This window comes from Hemitrygon akajei, chromosome 11 (genome assembly GCF_048418815.1).
Source record: "Hemitrygon akajei chromosome 11, sHemAka1.3, whole genome shotgun sequence".
NCBI classification, from domain to species: Eukaryota; Metazoa; Chordata; class Chondrichthyes; order Myliobatiformes; family Dasyatidae; genus Hemitrygon; species Hemitrygon akajei.
The window spans coordinates 6,101,713-6,124,054 of NC_133134.1; the positions used below are offsets into that span (position 1 = coordinate 6,101,713).

The window sequence follows — 22,342 nt, forward strand, 5'->3', positions numbered from 1 at the left end:
TATAACAGTGGGGTAGAATCTGTCTTTGAACATGGGTCATTGGATTGGTCTGGGATGGGGAAAGAGTCTATCTCAGTCTTGTGACTCCCATTTGAGACGTGGGTATCAGCAGATGAGGCACATCAGGGCTTGCCTGCATTCCTTCCCTTGAATGACATTCAGCTGTGCACTCTGTGTGTACTCGTTAATGCAAATATTTAATCAGCCAATCGTCTGGCAGCAACTCAATGATGGGACAATAATAGAGCAGTGTAGATTAGATGGGCTGAATAGCCTGATTCTTTGCTCAGGTGCTCTGATTTTTATAAGAGATTAAACAAATTGGAATTTTTGATTGAAGTCTGAGGCTGGTACCGGAATGTGTAACATCACTTGTGGGCTGCCCCCAGTACATCCTCAGTTTGTGTTGGTTGTTAACGCAAATGACATGTTTCGCTGTCTGTTTCAATGTGCATGTTACAAATGAAGCTAGTCTAATCTAATCTGAATGTGGGAGGAAACCAACACAGTCATAGGGAGAACATACAAACTCCTCACAGACACTGGTTGGAATTGAACCTGGGACGCTGGCGCTGTAAAGCGTTGTGCTAAATGCTATGTTATTGTGCCCCCCCCCCCCCCCCCCCAGTGAAAGCATTGGGAGTGACTGGTCTTTGCTTTGTCTTTGAACAGCTGTGCCTGTGGTGCTGAGCGGGGAGCGGCGGGTGGCCGCAGCCAAAGAGCGTCTTCGGGAGAACCATGCCACCCTGGACAGCGACTATAGGCGGCGGAAGTCCCCCCATGGAGCGGACACGCAGAACCCCGGCAGCTCCTTGCTTCCTGTCAGGATCAAGGAGGAGCCGCTAAGTGAGGAGGAACCCATGGACACGCTGCCGTGGTCGGGCAGCAGGGTGACCAACGGCATCCACACAGACGAGAGCTCCCGTGAGTCAGCGGATGAGCACGCGGGCGGGCAGAGCAAGCAGGTGTCGGTGGAGCTGAGGGACTTTGTGTACAGCATGCTCAGGAAACACTACGTGCTCAGTTTAAGTGAACTGAAGCGGCTGTTTAACCTGCACTTGGCCAGTCTGCCCCCAGGCCACATCTTATTCAGTGGCATCTCGGACCGAATGTTACAGGAGACCGTTCTGGACTGTGGCTGCAAGCAGATCTTGGTGCCTGTAAGTAACCGAGCATACAGAAGGGACTTGTTTTGGGCTGGATTCTAAGTACACTGGAGTTATAACGAAGAGGGTAGAAGGGGGTAAAACAGGGTAGAAAAATCAAAGAATGTATTTGTTAGAAGAGCTTAAATTCAGGAACAGTTTGTTAGAATAAATAATTAATTATGTAAGTACATATACATCACCATATACAACCCTGAGATTCATTTCCTTGTGGTTACTCACAGTAAATGCAAAGAAACCAAAAAGCAAACAATAATAAATAAATAAGCAATAAATATTGAGAACATGAGATGAAGAATCCTTGAAAGTGAGTCCATAGGTGGTGGGAACAGTTCAGTGATGAGGTGAGTGAAGTTATCCTCTCTGGTTCAGTAGCCTAATGTTCGAGCAGTATTAACAGTCCCTGATGATGGATGCTGCTTTCCTGCGACAACACTCCTTGTAGATGTGCTCAGTGGTGAGGAGGGCTTTACCTGTGAAGGACTGGGCCACATTCACCACTTTTTGTAGGGATTCCTGTTCACAGGCACTGGTATTTCCATACCAGGCTTCCATATACTTGTAGAGTAATGCAGCTCGGTTCATCTTGTCTGTATCAGCAAAGATTCCCATCTCAGTCCTTTGCATTTGCCTTTCTCTGGCCCATAAACGTTTCCTATCTATCTACCTTTCATGAGTGTCTGTACAATGTTATTGATGTACAGTTGTTATCACAATTATGCGGTGTGTTGTATGACATGGGTGATCATGATCGTTCTTGGCAAGTTTTTCTACAAAAGTGGTCTGCCATTGCCTTCTGGGTGGTGTTTTTATAAGACAAGTGACCCCAGCCATTAGCAGTAATCTTCAGAGATTGCCTGAGGTCAGTGGTCTAAGTAAACTACTTAAGAACTTTTTAAAAGCTATTATTAATGCTTTTTGAGAGAGTGATTTAGATGCATATCATATTTTTACTGAGTAATTTATGTAATTAGTTTTGCTAAAACAAGTGTATGGGACATTGGAAAAAATGTTGAATTTCCCCATGGGGATGAATAAAGTATCTATCTATCTATCTGGTCACATAACCAGGATGTGATGTGCACTGGCTGTCCATACGACCATCCACCACCTGCTCCCATGGCTTCACGTGACCCTGATCGGAGGCTAAGCAGGTGGCCTGCAGGCTGGCGGAGGGAAGGAGCGCCTTACACCTCCTTTGGTAGTGATGTATCTCCACCCCGTCACCTATGTATAGGTCCTGCCCCAAATGCCACTTATTTCACATACTGTTACCTATATGCAAAGCAAGAGCAACAGCGGAGAAGTGGGGTTAAATTTGTACTGATTCGTGTTAGCCAAGTCATTGGATATATTTAGGGTGGAGGCTGATAGGTTCTCAATTTGTTGGGGTGTTCAGGGTTACAGGAAGAAGGGGTTAAGAGGGTAAGTAAGTCAGCCACGATGGAATGTCAGAGCAGACTGGGCCAAATTGCCGAATTATTATTATGAGATCTCATGTATTATGGTCTTTTGGTCTTTCAAACCTACACACTGGAGCCTCCATACCAGATGATGATACACCATACACCCGTGGAAAGTTGCTAGGGTCTCCTCAAAATCCTAGCATGCCTTGTTTGTGATTCATTGGCTCATGACCTGCCAAGACAAATATGTGCACTCAATAGCCTGCAGGAAAAGAGAAGGTTCTTCGGTGTACAGTAGGGCCATTCGGGTGCCACGTTCTCACAAGGATCTGATTGATCATGCGTACTTGCCAGGTTCTTGGAATTGATCATCATTAAGCGGGGAGACGTGCGGAGAAGATTAACGAGGAAGCTGGTCTTGACTGGGTAACAGTTTCTTCCACAGGCTGAGAGAGTTAATACCCTGTCACCACTGCGTCCTTGTAACTAGGACAGCATTCACATACTGACCAGCTTCTGTGCAGATAAAGTTACCCCTGAAGTTTCCCTTTAAATCTCTTCCCCTCTTGCCTTAAGTCCGTGTCCTCTGAGCGTAATTCTCCAACCCTAGGAGAAAGACTCACATTCACCCAGTCTCTACTCCCCGTGATCTTACACATTTCTAGTAAGGGCGCCCCTCAGACTCCTATCGTTCAAGGACTTCTCCCTATAGTTAAAGTGTTCAAGTTTATTGTCATCTGACTGTACAGATGTACAACCAAGCAAATACACAGCACATGAACTTGAAGGAACCATGTACCTGTACTCCAAGGTCTTTCTGTTGTACAGCGGTCCCATGGGCTCTGCCATTCACTGTACAAATCCTGATTTGACTTCCCAAAGCACCTCTGTTTGCATTTCTGTGTTTCACTTTCAACTTCACGTTTATTGTCACCTGACTATACATACAAGAGAAAGTTTGCGAACCTTTTGCAGTTACCTTGTTTTCTGCATTAATTACTCATAAGATGTGGTCTGCTCTTCATCTGTTACAATAGTAAACAAACACAATCTACCTGAACTAATAACACACAAACAATTGTACTACTTTTCATCAACACTGAGTACACTATTTCAACAATCACAGCCTAAATTCAAAAAAGTATGTGAACCTCTGGGGTATCTGGAGTCCGATCTCAATGAGCTGAGATTGGAGGTCTGGATTGTAAAGGTGCCCTGCCCTATATATAAAAAAAAAGACACACAATCAGGTTACTGACAGAACCTGCTCTTCTCAAGAAAAATCATATCTCAAAATCAAAATCTCAAGATGCATCATACCTCAATCGAAACAACTTTCAAAGGACCTTAGGAGAACTGTAGAGATGCATCAAGCTGGAAAAGGCTACAAAAGCATTTCTAAAGACCTGAGTGTTCATCAGACCACAGTAAGAGAAATTGTCTACAAATGGAGGAAATTCTGTACAGTTGCTACTCTCCCTAGGAGTGGGCGTCCTGCAAAGATCACACCAAGAGTACAATGTGCAGTGCTAAAGGAGGTGAAAAAGAACCCAAGGGTTACAGCAAAGGACCTGCAGAAATCTCTAGAATTCGCTATTGTCTCTGTTCTTGTGTTGACTATAAGAAAAACACTGAATGAGAATGTTGCTCATGGAAGGACACCACAGAGGAAATCACTGCTCTCCAAAAAAATACATTTCTGCACATCTCAAGCTTGCAAAAGACCTCCTGGATGTTCCACAGTGCTTGTGGGACAATGTTCTGCGGATAGATGAGACAAAGTTTAACTTTTTGGCAGAAATGGACACTGCTATGTTTGGAGTGAAAAAAGGCACTGCACACCAGCACCAAAACCTCATCCCCACTGTGAAGCACGGTGGAAGGAGCACCTTGGTTAGGGCTGCTTTGCTGCCTCAGCATCTGAACAGCTTGCAATTGTTGAGGGAACAATGAATACAAAGTTGTATTAAGACATTTTACAGGAAAATGTCAGGATAGTGGTCCATCACCTGAAGCTTAATAGAAGTTGGATGATGCAACACGTCAATGATCTAAAGCACAAGAATAATCAACAGAATGGTTTAAAAATAAGAAAATTCATGTTATGAAATGGCCCAAGTCAGAGTCGAGAACTTAAACCAATTGAGATGCTGTTGCATGATCTGAAGAGGGCTGTTCATGCAAGGTATCCCAGAAGTACTAATGAACTGAAACAGTTTTGTATGGTGGAATGGTCTAAAATTCTTCCTTGCCATTGTGCAGGTCTGATCAGCAGCTACAGGAAACGTTTGGTGAAGGTATTTGCTGCTAAAGGAGATTCTACCACTTACTAAATACAAGGGTTCACATTTTCCAGCCTGGACTGTGAATGGTTAAACAAGATATTCAATGAAGGCATGAAAAGTACAATTGTTTGTGTGTTATTTGTTAGGCAGATTGTGTTTGTTGTTGTGGCTTGGATGAAAATCAAACCACATTTAATTAGCAATGCAGAAAGCCAGGTAATTGCAAAGGGTTCGCAAACTTTTTCTTGCAACTGTATATACAACCAAACAAAACGATGTCCCTCCAGACCACGGTGTGCCCACAAAACGTATCATACATGGCACTTGAAACAAAATATTGCCATAAATAACTGATTGAAATATACTTATAATTACTAGAATTTTAATATAAAAATGCTTATAGTGCGCAGCACAGGTAACAGCTCGCTGTCCTAGTGACGAGACCTTGGTGGTGACAGGGTATTCATTAGCCTCACAGCCTGAGGGAAGAAGCTGTTACCAAGTCAAGACCAGCTTCCTCATTAATCTTTGCACGTTTTCTGGTTTAATGATATCTTTGCTACAGAAGGGTAATGAAAACATATACACGGTTCTCCAAATACAGCTGTAATATCCAGCCTGCCCACTCCTGGACTTGATCAGTAACTGGTTTCAGCTGCCTGGCTGTACAGCCTGAGGCAGCAAGATTCCTTTCCACCCTTGGATGGGGACTGCACTTCATTGTCTTAATGACTGGTGAAAACAGTGGTTAGGTGGAGGGTGTGGATTGTTGGGGAAGTTTCTGGAGGGTGGGGGTTGTTGTGGAACAATATGAAGTGATGCTCTTACAAAGGTCAAACCTGAAGGCAGAGTACGGGGTTAACAGTGTGGAGGAACAGAGGGACCACATCAAAGTTATCGTGCAAGTTGATATGGTGGTTAAGGCATATGGTGTGTTGGCCCTCATCAGTTGGGATATTGAGTTCAAGAGCTGCAAGATCATGTTGCAGCTCTGTATGACCCTGGTTAGACCTCACTTGGAATATTGTGTTCAGTTCTGGTCGCCTCATTATAGGAAGGATGTGGAGATTTACCAGGACGCTGCCTGGATTAGAGAACATGTCTTATGAGGATAGGTTGAACGAGCTGGGGCTCTTTGGATTGAAGGAAGATGAGCGGTGACTTGACAGGTGTACAGGTGAGACATTGATGGAGCGTGGTCTGTCAGAGACTTTTCCCAGGGCAGAAATGGCTAATACAAGGGGGCATAATTTTAAGGTGGTTTGAGGAAAGTATAGGGGGGTGTCAGAGATAGGATTTACACAGAGTGTTGGATGCACGGAGCATGCTGATGAGGGTCTTGCTAGAGGCAGATACATTAAGGACATTTAAGAGAATCTTAGATAAGCACGTGGATGATAGAAAAATGGAGGATTATGTGGGAGGGGAGGGTTAAGTTGATTGATATAGTAGGTTAAAAACGGTTGGTACAACGTTGTGGGTCAAAGGGCCTGTACTGTGCTGTAATGTTCTATTCCTAATCCAAACTGCAAGGCAGCAGCGGGATGTTGTGGAGCATGGGGTAATGGTGTTGGCTCAGGTTATTGAGTTTGATGTATTGAATGCTGAAGTGTTGTCAGGTGCACTCCTAGTGTTTCAGTTATTTGATTTTGGTGTGAAGTTAGACCTAGACACTGGTCGTATCTACCCTGCTGCCTCTTGGGTAGTTTCATGGGATCTTTAGCCTCTATTTGAGTGGTGAGGTGACCGGAGACCAAATAATTTTAAGCTGGTCCTCTAGTGCCTTCCAGTGCCAAGTGACCCTTTTAGGGTGGGCTTGCGTTGGACTGGAAGATCAGGCAGCTCAGTGGCCATCCATTTAGCGCTGAGGTGAAAAGTCTTTTGAAATCTCTGTCACTGAGTAAATTATGACAGAAGGATTTGTTGGATACTAACGGGGTGCAGGGTTATTGTGGGAGAATGGTACTGAGGTCAGATAGCCATCCAGTTTCACATATTTTCACAATCATCCAAGCTACTGTGAGATGTTTCCTGTGAAAATATCTCACTGCTCTTGGGTGTAAAAAAACATTTTCTGCCTCATTTGGCAGTAAAGATAATAATTCTGTATCTTTCGGGTGTACATTGGGTATATATTTAAAGCGGAGGTTGATATACTCGTAAAGGCATTAAAGACTATGGGAAGATCAGGAGAGTGGGGTTGAAAGGGAAAATAAATCAGCCGTGATCGAATGATGCAGTAGACTCTGAGTCAAATAACTTTATTCTGCTCCTGTCTATTATGGATTTCTGTTGCCAAATGGTTTGCCCTACATCTTGGGCTGATTGTTACCGATTGTACAGTGGGATGGCTGTAGTCAAGAGTGTCAGGGATGTGTGAGAGATGGCACTGTACTGCTCAGGTCCCAGTGCTGCCTTCACTCCACTGGAGAGCAGCAGTCTGAGCTGCTGAAATGGCAGACGCCAGGTGTCGATCTTCACACATCTCCTTCCTTCTGTCGTGTTTCAGTCTGTGGGGAGTTGAAGTGCCGAGCCATTCTCCCGCTAAAAACCATGCCATTAACGGGACTTGTGTGTATCTCACAAAATGCCAGCCTTTCCATGTCAACTCACTGGAGTTTGCATCAACTGCAAGAATGTTATTCAGGGTCAGGTTTATTATCACTGACATAAATTGTGGAATTTGATTTGTGGCAGCAGTATAACGCAAGACATTTAAAAAGTGCTGTAAGTTACAATGAGAATATATGAAAAATAGTGCGAAAAGAGCAAAATAGTAAGGAAACACAAAATTGCACAGATGCTGGAAATCCGGAGCAGCACACACAAAATGCTGGAGGAACTCAACAGACCAGACAGCATCAAGAGAGGGGAATAAAACAGAGTTCTGAACAGTTCAGCAGTCTGATGGCAGAGGGGAAGACGCTGTACCTGTACACACTCATGTAGGCTTCTGTACCTCCTCCCTGATGGAGAGGGCGTGCCCTGCATGGTGTAACACACACAAAACACTGGAGGAACTCAGTAGGTCAGGCAGCATCCTTGGAAGGGAATAGACAGTCACATTCAGGCCGAGACAATTCATCAGGACTGGAAGGGAAGGGGGGAGAAGGAGTACAGGGTGATAGATGGAAGAGGTAAAGGACTGAAGAAGGAGAAATCTGATAGTGGGAGCGTGGACCTTGGGAGAAAGGGAGGGAGGGGGTTATCCGGGGGGAGGTGATGGGAGAGTGAACGGGGAATGGAAGTGGGAAGGGTAGATACTGGAGAAATCAGGTTGGAGGCTACCCAGATGGAATATGATGTGTTAACTCCAACCTGAGAGTGGCTTCTTCGTGACCCTAGAGGTGGCCATGGACCTACATGTTAGTGTAGAATGGCAATGTCCTGGATGGTGTCTCCATCCCGTGCATCACGTGTGTCTTTGCAGAAGTGCCAGTGCCAAGTGGGTTATTTAATAAGGTGGGATACTCCTGGAGCAGCAAGAGGTCCTGTACCAGGCCTTAAGGCAGAACAAGACAGTCATTAACACCATTCCTGACTTAAGAGCATCCAACAGTGCTTTGAGAAAGCACTTCCCTAGCCGCAGTCCGCATTGTACTGGATATGGGATAAGAGCCCATATTCCCAGTGGGCTCCTTACAGCCATAGTAGAATTGGGCCATTTGGCTCATCGTGCCCACACCATAATGGCTGATTTATTATAACTTTTCATCCCCGTTCTTCTGTTTTCCCCTGTAACTTTTGATGTATTTCCTAATCAAGAACCTATCAACCTCTTCTTTATATCCAATGATTTGGTCCCCTCAGCCATCTGTGCAATGAATTACACCGACTGACCGCCCTCGAACAAAAAAAATCCTCTTCTCTGTTCTAAATGGACGTTCATCTGTTCTGAGGCTGTGTGCTGTGGTGCTAGACTCCTGTGCTGTAGGAAACACCTGCTCTGTGTCCACCCCGTGCTGCCAGGTGTGGCGCCCTCGAGCAAGGGAACATGGTTAGAGTGGTCGCATTCTGGATAGTGTGGAGATTATCGAAATTCTCTGCCCTGATGGGTCAGATCATTGGGCATATTTAGGGAGGAGTGAGAACGAGCTCAGAGAGGAGATGAGACAGGTTAACAGGCTTGAGAGCTAGTGGACTGCTTCTGCATTTTCCCCTCCATTACTCTGTTCTACCTGTGATTTTTCAACCTGATGGTTTATGCTTTTGTGATGCTGAGATTATAAGGCATTGGTCAGACCACATTTGGTGTAATGTGACCAAGAAGGAAAGGGTTAATGTATGAGGCTCTGGGCCTGTACTCACTGGAGTTTAGAAAATGAGGAGGGGATCAATGAGATTATTGAATATTGAAAGGCCTGGGTAGAGTGGAAGTGAAGAGGATGTCCAGGACCAGGGGGCACAGCTTCTCCTAGATGAGCTGCCAACCACAGCTGATGAGCCCTATCCGCCCGAAGCGACTGGTTTTAAGACACCAGTAACCTGTTTTTGCCCCTTCTCCTGTCAGTAGAAACAGTTTCACTGGGCTTAGTAGCTAAATCACACGTGAAAGCCAGGAGCTGAACTTGGTTGTCGGAGGCTATTTGAGACGCACGTCATTGAGAGAATTTAGTAGGCAGTGGGAGCTTGTCCCCAGTACCACCCCCGGCTATAACAACCTTAACAAACCAGTATGGATATAATCCTATTAACATTTTAGAATGACAGATTAGTTTAATCAGGAAAAAAGGACTGCGAAGGTGATGACAGGATTAGAGACTGAATGAATTACTTTCAATATTTCAGCTAATCTGACTGGACTCTATGCGTGTTGATGCCAGGACTGGTGAATTGCTATTGTTGTTAGATATGTTAGCTAGCCGTTAGAGCTTATTAAATTATTAGTGCTAATGGCTACGGGCTGCCAGCCGGTGGTGTAATGGCATCTGCATCAGACCTCGAGGCGAGTGATCCCGGGTTCGAATCCAGCCAGCTCCTTGCACACTTTCCATCCATGCCAGGTTGAGTGTCAAGCTAGTAACTCAGCCTCTTTAAACAAAAAATCAGTTAAAAATGCTAAAGAAATGGCAAAGCTCCCCCCGATGCACCACAGGGTGTGGAAAGGAAGGTTACGGGTAGCAAGGTAGAGGTACATCTTTACCAGAAGAAGGTGTAACACTCTCCTTCCCTCCACTCGTTGTAGGTCACCCTTGGACAAGGTCTAGCAACTGCTTAGTACCTCTTATCCCCCCCCATCCCCCAAATCTGGGTCACATGGGAGCAGGTGGTGGGTGGTCGAATGAGCAGCCGGCGCAGATCACCAGTCCTGGCTCTGTGACCGCTGACAACAGGCAGACAATCTCTGAAGAGTATTGATAATGGCTGGGCTCACCCGTCTTGTAAAGACACCACCCAGAAGAAGGCAATGGCAAAGCACTTCTGTGGAAAAATTTGCCAAGAACAGTCATGGTCACAGAAAGACCATGATTACCCACATCGTACGACACAATGATGAATGGTTACGCTGAGGGATCTTTGTGTTCGTGATCCAGAAGCTCAACGGATCTGACGGATAAATGTCATCTGTTGTTTGTTAATTTTTGAAATTAAGATTAAAATGTCAGTTGAAGTTAATTATAAACACAAGAGATTCTGCAGATGCTGAAAATCTTGAGCAATTCACACAGAATGCAGAAGGAACTCAGCAGATCAGGCAGCATTTATGGAAGGGTCTTAGCCCATAATGTCGACTGTATTCTTTTCCATAGATGCTGCCAGGCCAGCTGAGTTCCTCCAGCATTCTGTGTGTGTTGCTGGGAATCGCGCCTCCTCTAGTGGACAGAGTAAAGGTGCTGGACAAAGTGGCTCCTCCACCCCACCCCACAATCACAGAAGGTCTTTGCCAGTGAATGTCCTGAAGCTCAGTGTTGTGTGGATGAAACCAACCTTCTGGGCTGATTACTGAGGCTTCTGGGATTGCTTTTTAACTAAATGACACTGAAACAGCCCACACCCTAAACAATGCTGAGTAATTATTAATATCTGATTAGGCTCAAGGGAGGAACACTCTTGAGTCTCATTAAGGTCCCGTTCAGACACGTCCAGCTCTCTCTCTCTCTCCCCGCCCACTTCACACTTGAAAATACAACTTTACCAGGAGAGTGAACACACTAACTCAGGCGAGAGAGCTCAACACCAGAAAGTTAACGTAGTAATAGAATCTGGGGCTGCTGAGTTGCACGTAGGTAACATTGTTGATGTAATTATATCAGGCTGTAGTGAAAGTGGGATTTATTGTCACTGGTACTGGTACAATAAAAAACTTATTTGCAGTGGCATCACAGGCACAGAGCATCAGATAATCAGCATTCACAAGGAAAACAATCATAAATTGCACCTTTTTCATGAAAGGATTTAGACGTGCTGGTGAAGCACAGTAGCGACTTGCTGGTAGCAACTCTGAACTCTGGGCTGAGCTGTAATCGCGGTGTGCGCTACTGCGTCCCATGGGTTGTGCGTCACAACAGTGTAACCAGTTTTGTAAACGCCTCGATATTTGGAAAGGATGGAAAGCTAGTTAGGAGGCCAATGGTTTCTTGATGTGGGCACAAAGCCAGCAGAACAACACAAAACAATACCTGTGCTGCATGACCTCAGAAATGCAGTTTGTGATTCATGGTCGTTTTCAAGGTTGTAACAGAGCTATCTGTGCACAACAGCCACACAGAATGAGGAGGATGAGTGGCTGTGATCCACCAGTGATCGTAATGGGAGTGGATTTCCAGGCAGTGCTACACTTAGTGTCGTATTGGTACCTGATTGGAAACTTGCTCTGACATAAAAGTTTCTGCAATCTGCTTTCCTCTGTCCCTGTAGTGTATCAGACTGGCAGAGTTCCCAGGCACAAGGAGGATGAGAAGTGACTTGATAAAAATGGACGAGATGATAGGGGGCTTAGGCTGAGTGGAGATGGCGTAAATGAGAGGGCATAATTTTAAGACAGGTGTTCCCAACCTGAGGTCCATGGACCCCTTGCTTGATGGTATTGGTCCATGGCATAAAAAAGGTTGGGAGCCCATCTTAAGGTGTTTGGAGGAAAGTATAGAATAGTGAGATGTTTGTGTTTAAAGTTGTGCTGGCTAATCCAATTAACGTGTTCCACAGTTGTGGTAATCCTATACTGAGTGGAGCTAGTCGGAGAGCAGCCAGTACAAGCTCAAAGAGCTGAATAGTCACCTCTGCTCTTGTTAATTTGGCTTCCCTTCAGCCACCTGGACCCAGCTCCAGGTTCGGGACCTTAGTGAGCTCAGATCTCCCTGTTGAACTGGACTGAAGAAGCTTCGAGGTCAGCAGCTCACTCCTTCTGTCTGGTGATGACAGAGACCACAAATGCATCTCCTATCCTCGGAGCAGACATTAAATTAAAGGGATCTGCTTTCCTTCCTGTTGTTTAGATCATTACTCTAGAAAATAATAGGGCAGCAGTTGAGGTTGCAGAGAATGAGAGCTGAGTCAGAGCTTTAAATTCCTTGGTGTTAGCGTATCAGAGGATCTGTCCTGGGACGGATGTGTAAGCATAATCACAAAGAAGGCATGATACGTTTTTAGATGATTGCTTAGATTCGGCACGTCACCAAAATCATTACAAACATCCGTGGATGCACGGTGCATCATGGCCTGGTATGGAAACACCAGTGCCCAGGAACACAAAAGCCCTCGCCACTTCTGAGCACACTTACATGGAGTGCTGCCTCAAGAAAGCAGTGTTCATCATTGCTTGTCTTTTGCACATTCATTGTGTATCAATCTTTGGAACATAGAACAGTAGAGGCCTTTTAGATCAGGGTGTTTATTTATTTATTGAGATATGGTGCCAAATAACCCCTTTTGGCCCTTAGCGTCACCACCCAACAACCCCTAAATTAACCAATGACCAATAACTTACCCGATACCTCTTTGGACTGTGGGTAGAAACCGGGGTAAATCCATGCATTTCACGGGGAGGACATTTAGAGGTCACCCGAGCTGTAATAAATAGTGTTGCCCATTTGTTGCTGAGCTTTTGACTACTCCAGGTTTATTTAACATTTTCCTCCCACATAGCTGTCCATTTTTCTCATCCATGTGCCTATCTTAAATGCCTCTAATTTATCTGCCTCTATGCACCCACCACTCTATATTTTTTTTAAAAACCTTACCTCTGACACTCGGTATACCCCCACCCCTGCATACTTCCCTCCAGTCATCTTAAAATTATACTCCTTGATAACAGCCCTTTCCACCCTGAGAAAATGTCTTTGGCTGTCCACTCTATCTCTGCCTCTTGTACACCTTTAACAAATCATCTCTCATCCTTCGCTCCAGCGAAAAAAGCCCTCGCTCTCTCAGCCTATCCTCAGAGACAATCTCTAAACCAGGCAGCACCCTGATAAATGTTTTATGTTGAAATCTATGTCGTGTTGGTTCATTAATGTTATTTATGTAGGAACATTCTCTTTCCTACCTGGTTTAGCCACTGCAATTCTAGGTTGAGCACACTGCTCTGGTGTTCCCTCTGGCTCTCAGATTGCTGGAAATGGAGGAGTTAGAACTACAGTATGTGTACAGTTCAGTGTGGGAGCTGGGCTCGGGGTGGCATGGTTGTGCAATTGCTTTACCGCGCCAGCGATCACTACTCGAGGTTTGATTCCCACTGCTGTCTGTAAGGAGTTTCCAGTCTGTCTGGTGGTTCTGTATCCTGTGGGCATTTTGTGATTGAGTGTGCAGACTCTCTTTCTGATGTACTCCCTGTTCAGTTCCCTCCACAGACAACCGCTTCAGCTGACGAACAGAAGGTCTTTGCACTTTGGGAGGCTGGGGACTCCTTCGACCAGGTAAGCTGCAGCCAAGTGTCTTGTTCCGACTGAGAGCGATGACGGCCCTCGGGTTTTGGTCTGTCTCTGGGTAAAGGAGAGGCAATGGAGCTGGCACCCAGGGCAGTATTAGTGAAGGTGACATGCACCGGGCTCATAAAACATTTAACACAGTTGGAAACACAACAAAAACACAAATGAGAAGTTGTTTTAGTCAAAGAAATTGTCAAGCACCTTTGCTCCATCTGCCACAAATTGTGGGATTTCCTGGTGGCCATCATTTTAATTAGACTTCCATTCCCATTCTGACATGTTGATTCATGGCCTTCTCTACTGCTGCACTCAGGTTGGAGGAGCGATACCTCATATTCCTCCGGTGTAGCCTCCAACATGATGGCATGAACATCGATTTCTCCAACTTCTGGTAATTTCTCCCCCACCTCCCTCCCCCATTTGCAATTTTCCATTCCCATCCTGGTTCTCCCCCCCCCCCCTTCCCTTTCTTCCAAAATCAAATATCCTCTCATCAGATTCCTCCCCCTTCACCCACCTTCTCCCTCACCTCTCACGTGCCAGCTTGTCCTGATGAAGGGTCTTGGCCTGAATCATCAGTTATCCCCTCCATGAACGGAACCTGACCACCTGAGTTTTTCCAGCATTTTGTTGTGAGTTGCTCTGGACTTCCAGCGTCTGCAGAACCTGACAGGCTGCTGAGAGTAAAGACTTCCTTATGATACCAAATGTGATCGTTCTATCCATTGGGTCTATGCTAGCAAAGTAATCTCTTCTTCCCCACTCCCCCCTTTCCCAGACACAATCTCTTGCCTTCCAATACCCATTGAAGAGTTCATTGACAGCAGTCACAGGGAGAGCATGCAAACTCCACACTGACAGCATCCAAAGTATTGAATGCAGGCGATTGGCCATCAGACATCAGCACCACCTACTGAGTTACCACATCACACTAATGGGCATCTGATAAATGCCCACAATGCTCATGTTTCCATTGGTAGGAGAAAGGAGTCATAATGGGTCTTTCCTTACAGGATGGGCAGAGTGGCCTGCTGTACCATGGCTGTTTAGAAGATTGAGGGGGAATCTCATTGAAACCTGCCAAATATTGAAAGGACTAGATAAAGTGGATGTAGAAAAGATGTTTCTCATGATGGGGAAGTCTAGGACTGGGGGGAAGGCCTCAGAATTGAAGGACATCCACTGAGAACAGAGATGGAGAGGAATTCATTACACAGAGGGTGGTGAATCTGTGGAACTCATTACCATTGACGGCTCTGGAGGCCACGTCATTGGGTGTATTTAAAGCAGAAGTTGATAGGTTCTTGAATAATCAGGTTGTCAAAGGGTACAGGGAGAAGACATGAGAATGAAGTTGAGAGGAATAATAAATCAGCCATGATGGGATAGTGGGAAAGACTTAATGGGAAAGACTTAATGGGATGAATGGCCTAATTCTGCTCCTATGTCTTAGGGTCTAATGCTAGTCCTGTGATAAATGTGAATAGGCTTGAGTGATCTTGTCCAGAGATGTGGCATTGACATGTCCTCATGATTTGTTTTTGTTTCAGTATCGGCAGATACTTCTTGAAATCTTTTCGAAGAATTACCGTGTGCGTCGGAACGTCATCCAGACCAAACTCTGCCAGGATTTTGGAGACAATCTCAGTAAACATGACGTGGACAGAGTGCTGAAGGTCAGTGCAAATGGAGAGTCAGGTTGTCCCAGTAATGGTGCAGTCTAGATGATGTGTGAGGGTTAATACAGTCCCTCTCCTCCTGGGTAAATCACATATACCCTGACAACAGGACCCTCGTCCACCGAATCTGTACCAGACACTGATCTCGACCACACTGATCCTGCACCAATTCCATTCCACATCACAGTGTTTCACTTTACTACGCATGTAATCCAGGTTCAGTTCCTGCCACTGTCTATATAAAGAGTTTGTATGTTCTCCGTATGATCATGTGAGTTTCCTACCACATTCCAACGACGTGTTAGTGAATTGCAGGCTGCCCCAGCTCATTCTCGACTGTGTTGCTCGTTGATGCAAAAATGATGCATTTTGTGACCAAAAAAAATTCAGTTCTCTTGGTGAAGCTCCTGGGAGATCGTGTGAGGGATCTGGAGCTGCGGCTTGATGACCTACAGCTTATTGGGGAAAGTGAGCAGGAGATAGATAGGAGCTACAAGGAGTTAGTCACCCCGCGGCTGTAGGAGTTAGGTAAGTGGGTGACAGTCAGGGAGGCGAGGGGAAGAGCTCAGATAGTAGAGAGCACCCCTGTGGCCATCCCCCTCAGTAATCGTTATCTTGTTTTGGACGCTGTTGGAGGGTGGGGGATGACCTGACAGAGGACGACCATGACACTGAGCCTGGTTCCGTAGTGCAGAAGGGAGAGAAGATGAGGAATGCGGTAGTCATTGGGGATTCCATAGTGAGACGGACAGGCAGGAGGTTCTGAAAGCCTGATAGAGATACCCGCATGGTGTGTTGCCTCGCAGATGCCAGGGTACCGGATGTCTCAGATCGGGTGCAGAGAATTCTGAAAGGAGAGGGTGAGCAGCCAGAAGTCTTGGTACACGTTGGTACCAATGACATAGGTAGAAAAAGGGAGGAGGTCCTGAAGAGTGAATTCAGGGATTTAGGCAGGAAGCCGAAAAGCAGGACCTGCAGGGTAAAAATGTCAGGATTACTGCCTATGCCATGTGCTAATGAGTGTAAGAATAGCATGATTAGGCATATTAATTAATGTGTGGTTGAGAGATTGGTGTAGGTAGCAGGGATTCAGGTTCCTGGATCATTGGGGCCTCTTCTGGGGGAGGTACGACCTGTACACAAAGGACGGGTTACACCTGAACCCCAAAGGGTCCAATATCCTAGCAGGCAGGTTTAATGGAGCTGTTAGGGAGGGTTTAAACTAATTTTGCAGGGGAATGACATTGTGGCCATCTCTGAAACCTGGCTAAAAGATGGCTGCCATTGGGAGTTGAATGTCCAAGGATATACGGTATATCAGAAAGATGGGTTTGTAGGCAGAGGGGGTGGTGTGGCTCTGTGTACAAGAAAAAATATTAAATCATTAGAAAGGGATGACATAGGATCCGAAGGTGTAGAGTCTCTATGGGTTAAGAAATGGCAAGGGTAAAAAGACCCTAATGGCAGTTGTATACAGGCCTCCAAACAGCAGCTGGGATGTGGATTACAAATTACAGCAGGAGATGGGAAAGGCATGTCAGGATAATCGTTGGGGTTTTTAACATGAAAGTGGATTGGGAAAACCAGGCCAGTACTGGACCTCAAAAGAGAGACCTTGTAGAATATCTAAGGGATGGCTTTTTAGAACAGCTTGTTATTGAGCCTACTATGGGATTGGCTGTGCTAGATTGCGTGTTGTGCAATGATCCGGAGGTGATAAGAGAGCTTAAGGTTAAGGAACCCTTAGGGAACAGTGATCACAATATGATCGAGTTCACATTGAAATTCAAGAGGGAGAAACTAAATTCCAATGTGTCGGTATTTCAGTGGAATAAATGGCATGAGAGGGGAACTGGCCAAGGTTGACTGGAAAGGGACACTAGCTGGAAGGGCAGCAAGCAGCAATGGCTGGAGTTTCTGTGAAAAATGAGGGAAGTGCAAGACAAATATATTTCAAATGAGAAGAAATTTTCGAATGGAAGAAGGACACCAGCGTGGCTGACAAGTGAAGTCAGAGCCAAAGTAAAAGCCAAAGAGAGGGCATACAAGGAAGCCAGAGCTAGTGGGAAGATAGAGGATTGGGGAGCTTTTAAAAACTTGCAGAAAGAAACTAAGAAGATCTTTAATTAGGGAAAGATGAATTATGAAAGGAAGTTGGCAACTAATATCAAAGAAGATACTAAAATCTTTGTTTAAGTATATAAAGGGTAAAAGAGAGTTGAGGGTAGATATAGGACCAATAGAAAATGATGCTGAAGATATTGTAATGAGAGACGCAGAGGAACTGAATGCATATTCTGCAGTATACTGGGCATTCAAGAACGTCAGGGAAGTGAAGCTTGTGCAGTGAAAATTACGACTGAGAAGGTGCTCAGGAAGATTAATGGTCCGAGGGTGGAAAAATCTCCTGGACCTGATGGAATGCACCCTCGGGTCCTGAAGGAAGTATCTGGAGAGATTGCGGAGGTGTTAGCAGTGATCTTTCAAGAATCGATAGATTCTGGCATTGTACCGGATGACTGGAAAATTGCAAATGCCAAAGCCAGCATGGTTTCCTGAAAGGAAAATCCTGTCTGACAAACATACTGCAATTTTTTGAGGAAATTACAAGCAGGGTAGACAAAGGAGATGCAGTAGACATGGTGTACTTGGATTTTCAGAAGGCCTTTGACAAGGTGTCACACATGAGGCTGGTTTGCAAGACAAGAGCCTATGGAATTACAGGGGAGTTACTAGCATGGGTGGAGCATTGGCTGGTCAGCAGAAAACAGAGTGGGAATAAAGGGATCCTATTCTGGCTGGCTGCTGGTTACCAGTGGAATTCCACAGGGGTTAGTGTTGGGACCGCTGCTTTTTACGATGTATGTCAATGATTTGGACTGTAGGATTAATGGATTTGCTGATGATACAAAGACAGGTAGAGGAGTAGGTAGTGTTGAGGAAGCAGAGAGACTTAGATAGTGTAGGGGAATAGACAAAGTGGCAAATGAAATCCAATGTTGGAAAGTGTACGGTCATGCACTTTGCTGGGAGAAAGAAACGGGTAGACTATTCAAATTGCAGAGATACCCTAAAGGTTAACCTCTAGGTTGAGTCAGTGGTGAAAAAGGCGAATGCAGTGTTGGCATTCATTTCTAGAGGAATAGAATATAAGATCAGGGATATGATGTTGAGGCTCTATAAGGCACTCGTGAGACCACATTTGAGTATTGTGTACAGTTTTGGGCTCCTTATTTTAGAAAGGATGCACTGACATTGGAGAGGTTTCAGAGAAGATTCACAAAAATGATTCCAGGATTGAAAGGGTTACCGTATGAGGAATGTCTGGCAGCTCTTGGGCTGTATTCCCTGGAGTTCAGGAGAATTAGGGGGAATCTCATAGAAACATTCCGAATGTTAAAAGGCCTAAACAGATCAGATCAGATATGGCAAAGTTATTTCCCATGGCAGGGGAGTTTAGGACAAGAGGGCACGACTTCAGGATTGAAGGACATCCATTTAGAACAGAGATGTAGAGAAATTACTTTAGTCAGAGGGTAGTAAATCTGTGGAATTTGTGCCACGAGCGGCTGTGAAGGCCAAGTCATTGGGTGCATTTAAGGCAGAGATAGATAGGTTCTTGATTAGCCAGGGCATCAAAGAGTATGGGGTGAAGGCAGGGGAGTGGGGATGACTGGAAGAATTGGATCAGCCCATGATTGAGCTGTATGTCGTTTGGGCTATGGGAGGAAACCAGAGCACCCAGAAGAAACCCATGCAGCTGTGGGGAGAATGTACAAGCTCCTTTCAGACAGTGGCAGGAATCGAACCCTGCGTGGTGATCACTGATGCTGTAAAGTGATTGTGCTACCTTGCCCGGTTCTCAGTATTATTTTTAAAGTTTCATTTACCATGTTCATCTTTTGCACATTGGTTGTTCTCCATACTGATCAAATCAAACAGTGACAGCTAGACAATAGGGTGCAAGCCCACCATGATGTGACATCGAGTATATTTTCAAAGGGACTGTTCATTGGTCTTACAGAGCGGTTCTTGAGCCTAGTGGTACTTGTTTTTGGGTACCTCCTGCCCTGTGGGAGGTCTGGCCAAAAGAGGAGGGAGAATGGGCTGGGTGGAGTTTTTGATTGTGCCAGCTGCTTTACCAAGGCAGCGAAAAGTATAGACCAGGGGGGAGACTGAGCTGTGTCCGCAACTCTGCATATCCGTGTGGTGTTGGGTGGGGCCTCTTGCCTGTACAAGTGGTTTCTCTGCTGCAAGGAGTCCTGTACTCATCCGTCTCAACTCTCTTTTCACAGGACTGCTGTGCAAGCCACGGTGGGATGTGGTATCTGAAGGGGACCCTGCCTTCCTGACAGTTGCACAGTGCCCCACTGGGCATTGAAACAATGGCGAATGAAGTTAACAAGCGATGGTGGTGGGTTAACGCCCGTGTGCCTCTGATGGTTGGCGTGGACACTTGATTGTAATGGTGGGCAGAACCGATGGAACAACGAAAGCGAAAAAAGATTCGGTTCACCTTCACAACTCAGTGTTAACAGACTCGGACCTATTGACTCTCACCCTCTGTTCAAACTGCAGTTTTGTGTAGAACAACCTCGGGGAAAGCAAATAGAGATTCTGTTCACCTTCACAAGTCAGTGTTAGCAGACTTGGACCTACTCTCACCCTGTATTCAAACTACGGTTTTGTGTAGAAGGAAAATGGATCTATCTGTGAGGAATCATGAAATATCATTTAAAGTCTTTGCAGTCATCTTTAATCTCCATACATTGTGGATAAGGTCTAGATCAGTAACACATCACCTAGTCAAAAGGCTAGGATTCTATTTCATTCAATAGAAATTCATAGTCTAATTATTTTCCACTATTGAGAGCTGTTGGCCCGTGATCTTAAACAATCTCAGTGACCAAAAGTTCACCCAATCTGTTGAAAGTCTAATTTTACAGTTTTAATACTGATGAGTTGTAACCAAATCCACATTGTTCTTTGATAGATTTTCCCCCCGTGTAACAGGATTGAATTTTTTAGATTGCATCTTAACGTGAAGTTGTCAATTCACGAAAGAGGGAACATGGGCAGTGGGTATGGCTGCTGCAAATCGTCTTGAGCTGAACTGTAAATAAAACATTGAAACATTGACTGTTTATTCCTCTCCTTAAGTGCTGACTGCTGAGTTCCTCCAGCATTTTGTGTGTGTTGCCCATTTCAGAAATTTAGCAGGGACAACTGATTGGGATCGAAGTGTTGTTGGGAGTCAGGGCTTTGGGAGGTTGTCCACAAATGAGATTGAATGAGTCTAGATGGGCCAAAAGGCCTGTTTCTCTGCTGTAGTGTTTTACTGTTGTATCAGGGGTCTTGACCTGAACTGTTTATTCCCTTCCATAGATTCTACCTGACCAGCTGTCTTCTTGTCTCCTTCGCTATCTGACACATCTTGTTACAGTGTTCATGCTCCCACAGCAGGCTGATGGATGCCAGTCTCACAATAATACTTCTGAACGTCACAGATTAAAGTATAAACATTTCACATTTGTGTAGTGAAGTAACTGGCTTTTACTTGAAAAGGGCAGAGAAAATTTACAAGTTTGTTTGTCAGGATGGGAGGGCCCTGGAACACAGAATGAGTAGTATGGATAGGATAAATGCAAGCAGGCTTTTCCCACCGAGGTCGGATGAGGCTGCAGCTGGAGGTCATGGGGGAAAGTTGGAACATTTAGGGAGAACTTCGCTCAGCGGGTGGCGAAAGTGGGGAACAGGCTGCGGCAGAAGTGATAGATGTGGATTGCAACGTGAGATAAGTTTTAATAGTGTTGGTCCAGGGCTAAGCAGAATAACCGTTCAGCATAGACTAGGTGTACCCAAAGGCCTGTTTCTTTGCTGTAGTATCCCCTCACCTGAAATAGACCTGAGAACAGTCTACCAATCTTCTACCTCCACAGCAGTTTCCTCTGGCATACAGAAATCCACAGATTTCACTCTTCTTTGTGCTTGCACCCTTAGGGTAAGAATCTGCCTCTTTTCTAACATTTCCCTAACCAAGGTGAGGTGTTTTCACTGACTGAGATATGGTTGAACTGTGTGCTTCTCCCAAACTATAATCTACAGTGAGTTCAAAGTGCACACTAAAACTCCTGACAAAAATATCCTTTCCTAGTCCTGACAAAGGGTTTTGGCCTGAAACAGCAGCTAGATATTCCCTTCCATTGATGCTGCTTGACTTTAAAACAGTACAGGCTCTGGTTGGTGTGCTGACCCTTCCCTCCCACATTTTCCTCCATTTTCTATCATCCATGTGTGTCTGGGACTTTCCACAATGGCCCCTGACTTGAATTACATCATTTGGTGTGGGTGGCTCAAGATTTCCAGAATAATAGATGGGAGTGTTCACGAGGAGAACGAACATCACTGCTGAATCGAGACCAGATGTCATTGAATATCAAACAGTAGTGAATCAAGGCAACACAGCTAGTCCAGTTGCCTCGATCTACCACTGCTTGAGACCAGACAGCTTACCGGCAATGATGAACGTTTTAATTTTCCTGGCCCATGCACAAACCACCTCAGTAATAAGATCTAGGTCATTCACTAGATTGCAGTGGGATTGTGCATTAATCAAAGGTAGGGTTGGGGAAGAAAGATAGTTTATAACAGTGAAAACACCAAAGTGTACAAACCAGAGCAACAGTTTATTCAAACTGGAGAACAGTGAGGAGAAAACAGCAGGAACACAATTTTCCTTTGTCATTGTGAAGAGAATTTAGCACGGCAATTGTGATCTCCCCCCACTGAAGGACACCATCAGCTCAGACCAATGGCCCACCGTCACTGAGCAGGAGGAGGGGCAATTCTGAGACCAGTCCCACCTCATCTTCACAAGGGACTCTCCCACTTGCCCAAACAGGGCCAAAGCACTAGTTTGATCGAACCCAGGGGCAAGTA

The 22,342-nt window shown here is 45.2% G+C and overlaps 1 protein-coding gene across 2 annotated transcripts in view; it reads left to right on the forward strand.

Moving 5' to 3' along the window:
* The window catches only part of polr3e (polymerase (RNA) III (DNA directed) polypeptide E), a 67,662-nt gene extending 47,120 nt beyond the window's left edge, over positions 1 to 20,542 (forward strand). For both annotated transcript variants that reach the window (XM_073060133.1, XM_073060134.1), the window contains 4 exons: positions 673 to 1,160; positions 13,635 to 13,712; positions 15,275 to 15,400; positions 19,699 to 20,542. In XM_073060133.1, the coding sequence (XP_072916234.1) occupies positions 673 to 1,160; positions 13,635 to 13,712; positions 15,275 to 15,400; positions 19,699 to 19,755 (749 nt within the window). In that variant the 3' untranslated portion in view covers positions 19,756 to 20,542. The remainder of the gene's footprint in view (positions 1 to 672; positions 1,161 to 13,634; positions 13,713 to 15,274; positions 15,401 to 19,698) is intronic.
* Positions 20,543 to 22,342: the final 1,800 nt, after the last annotated feature.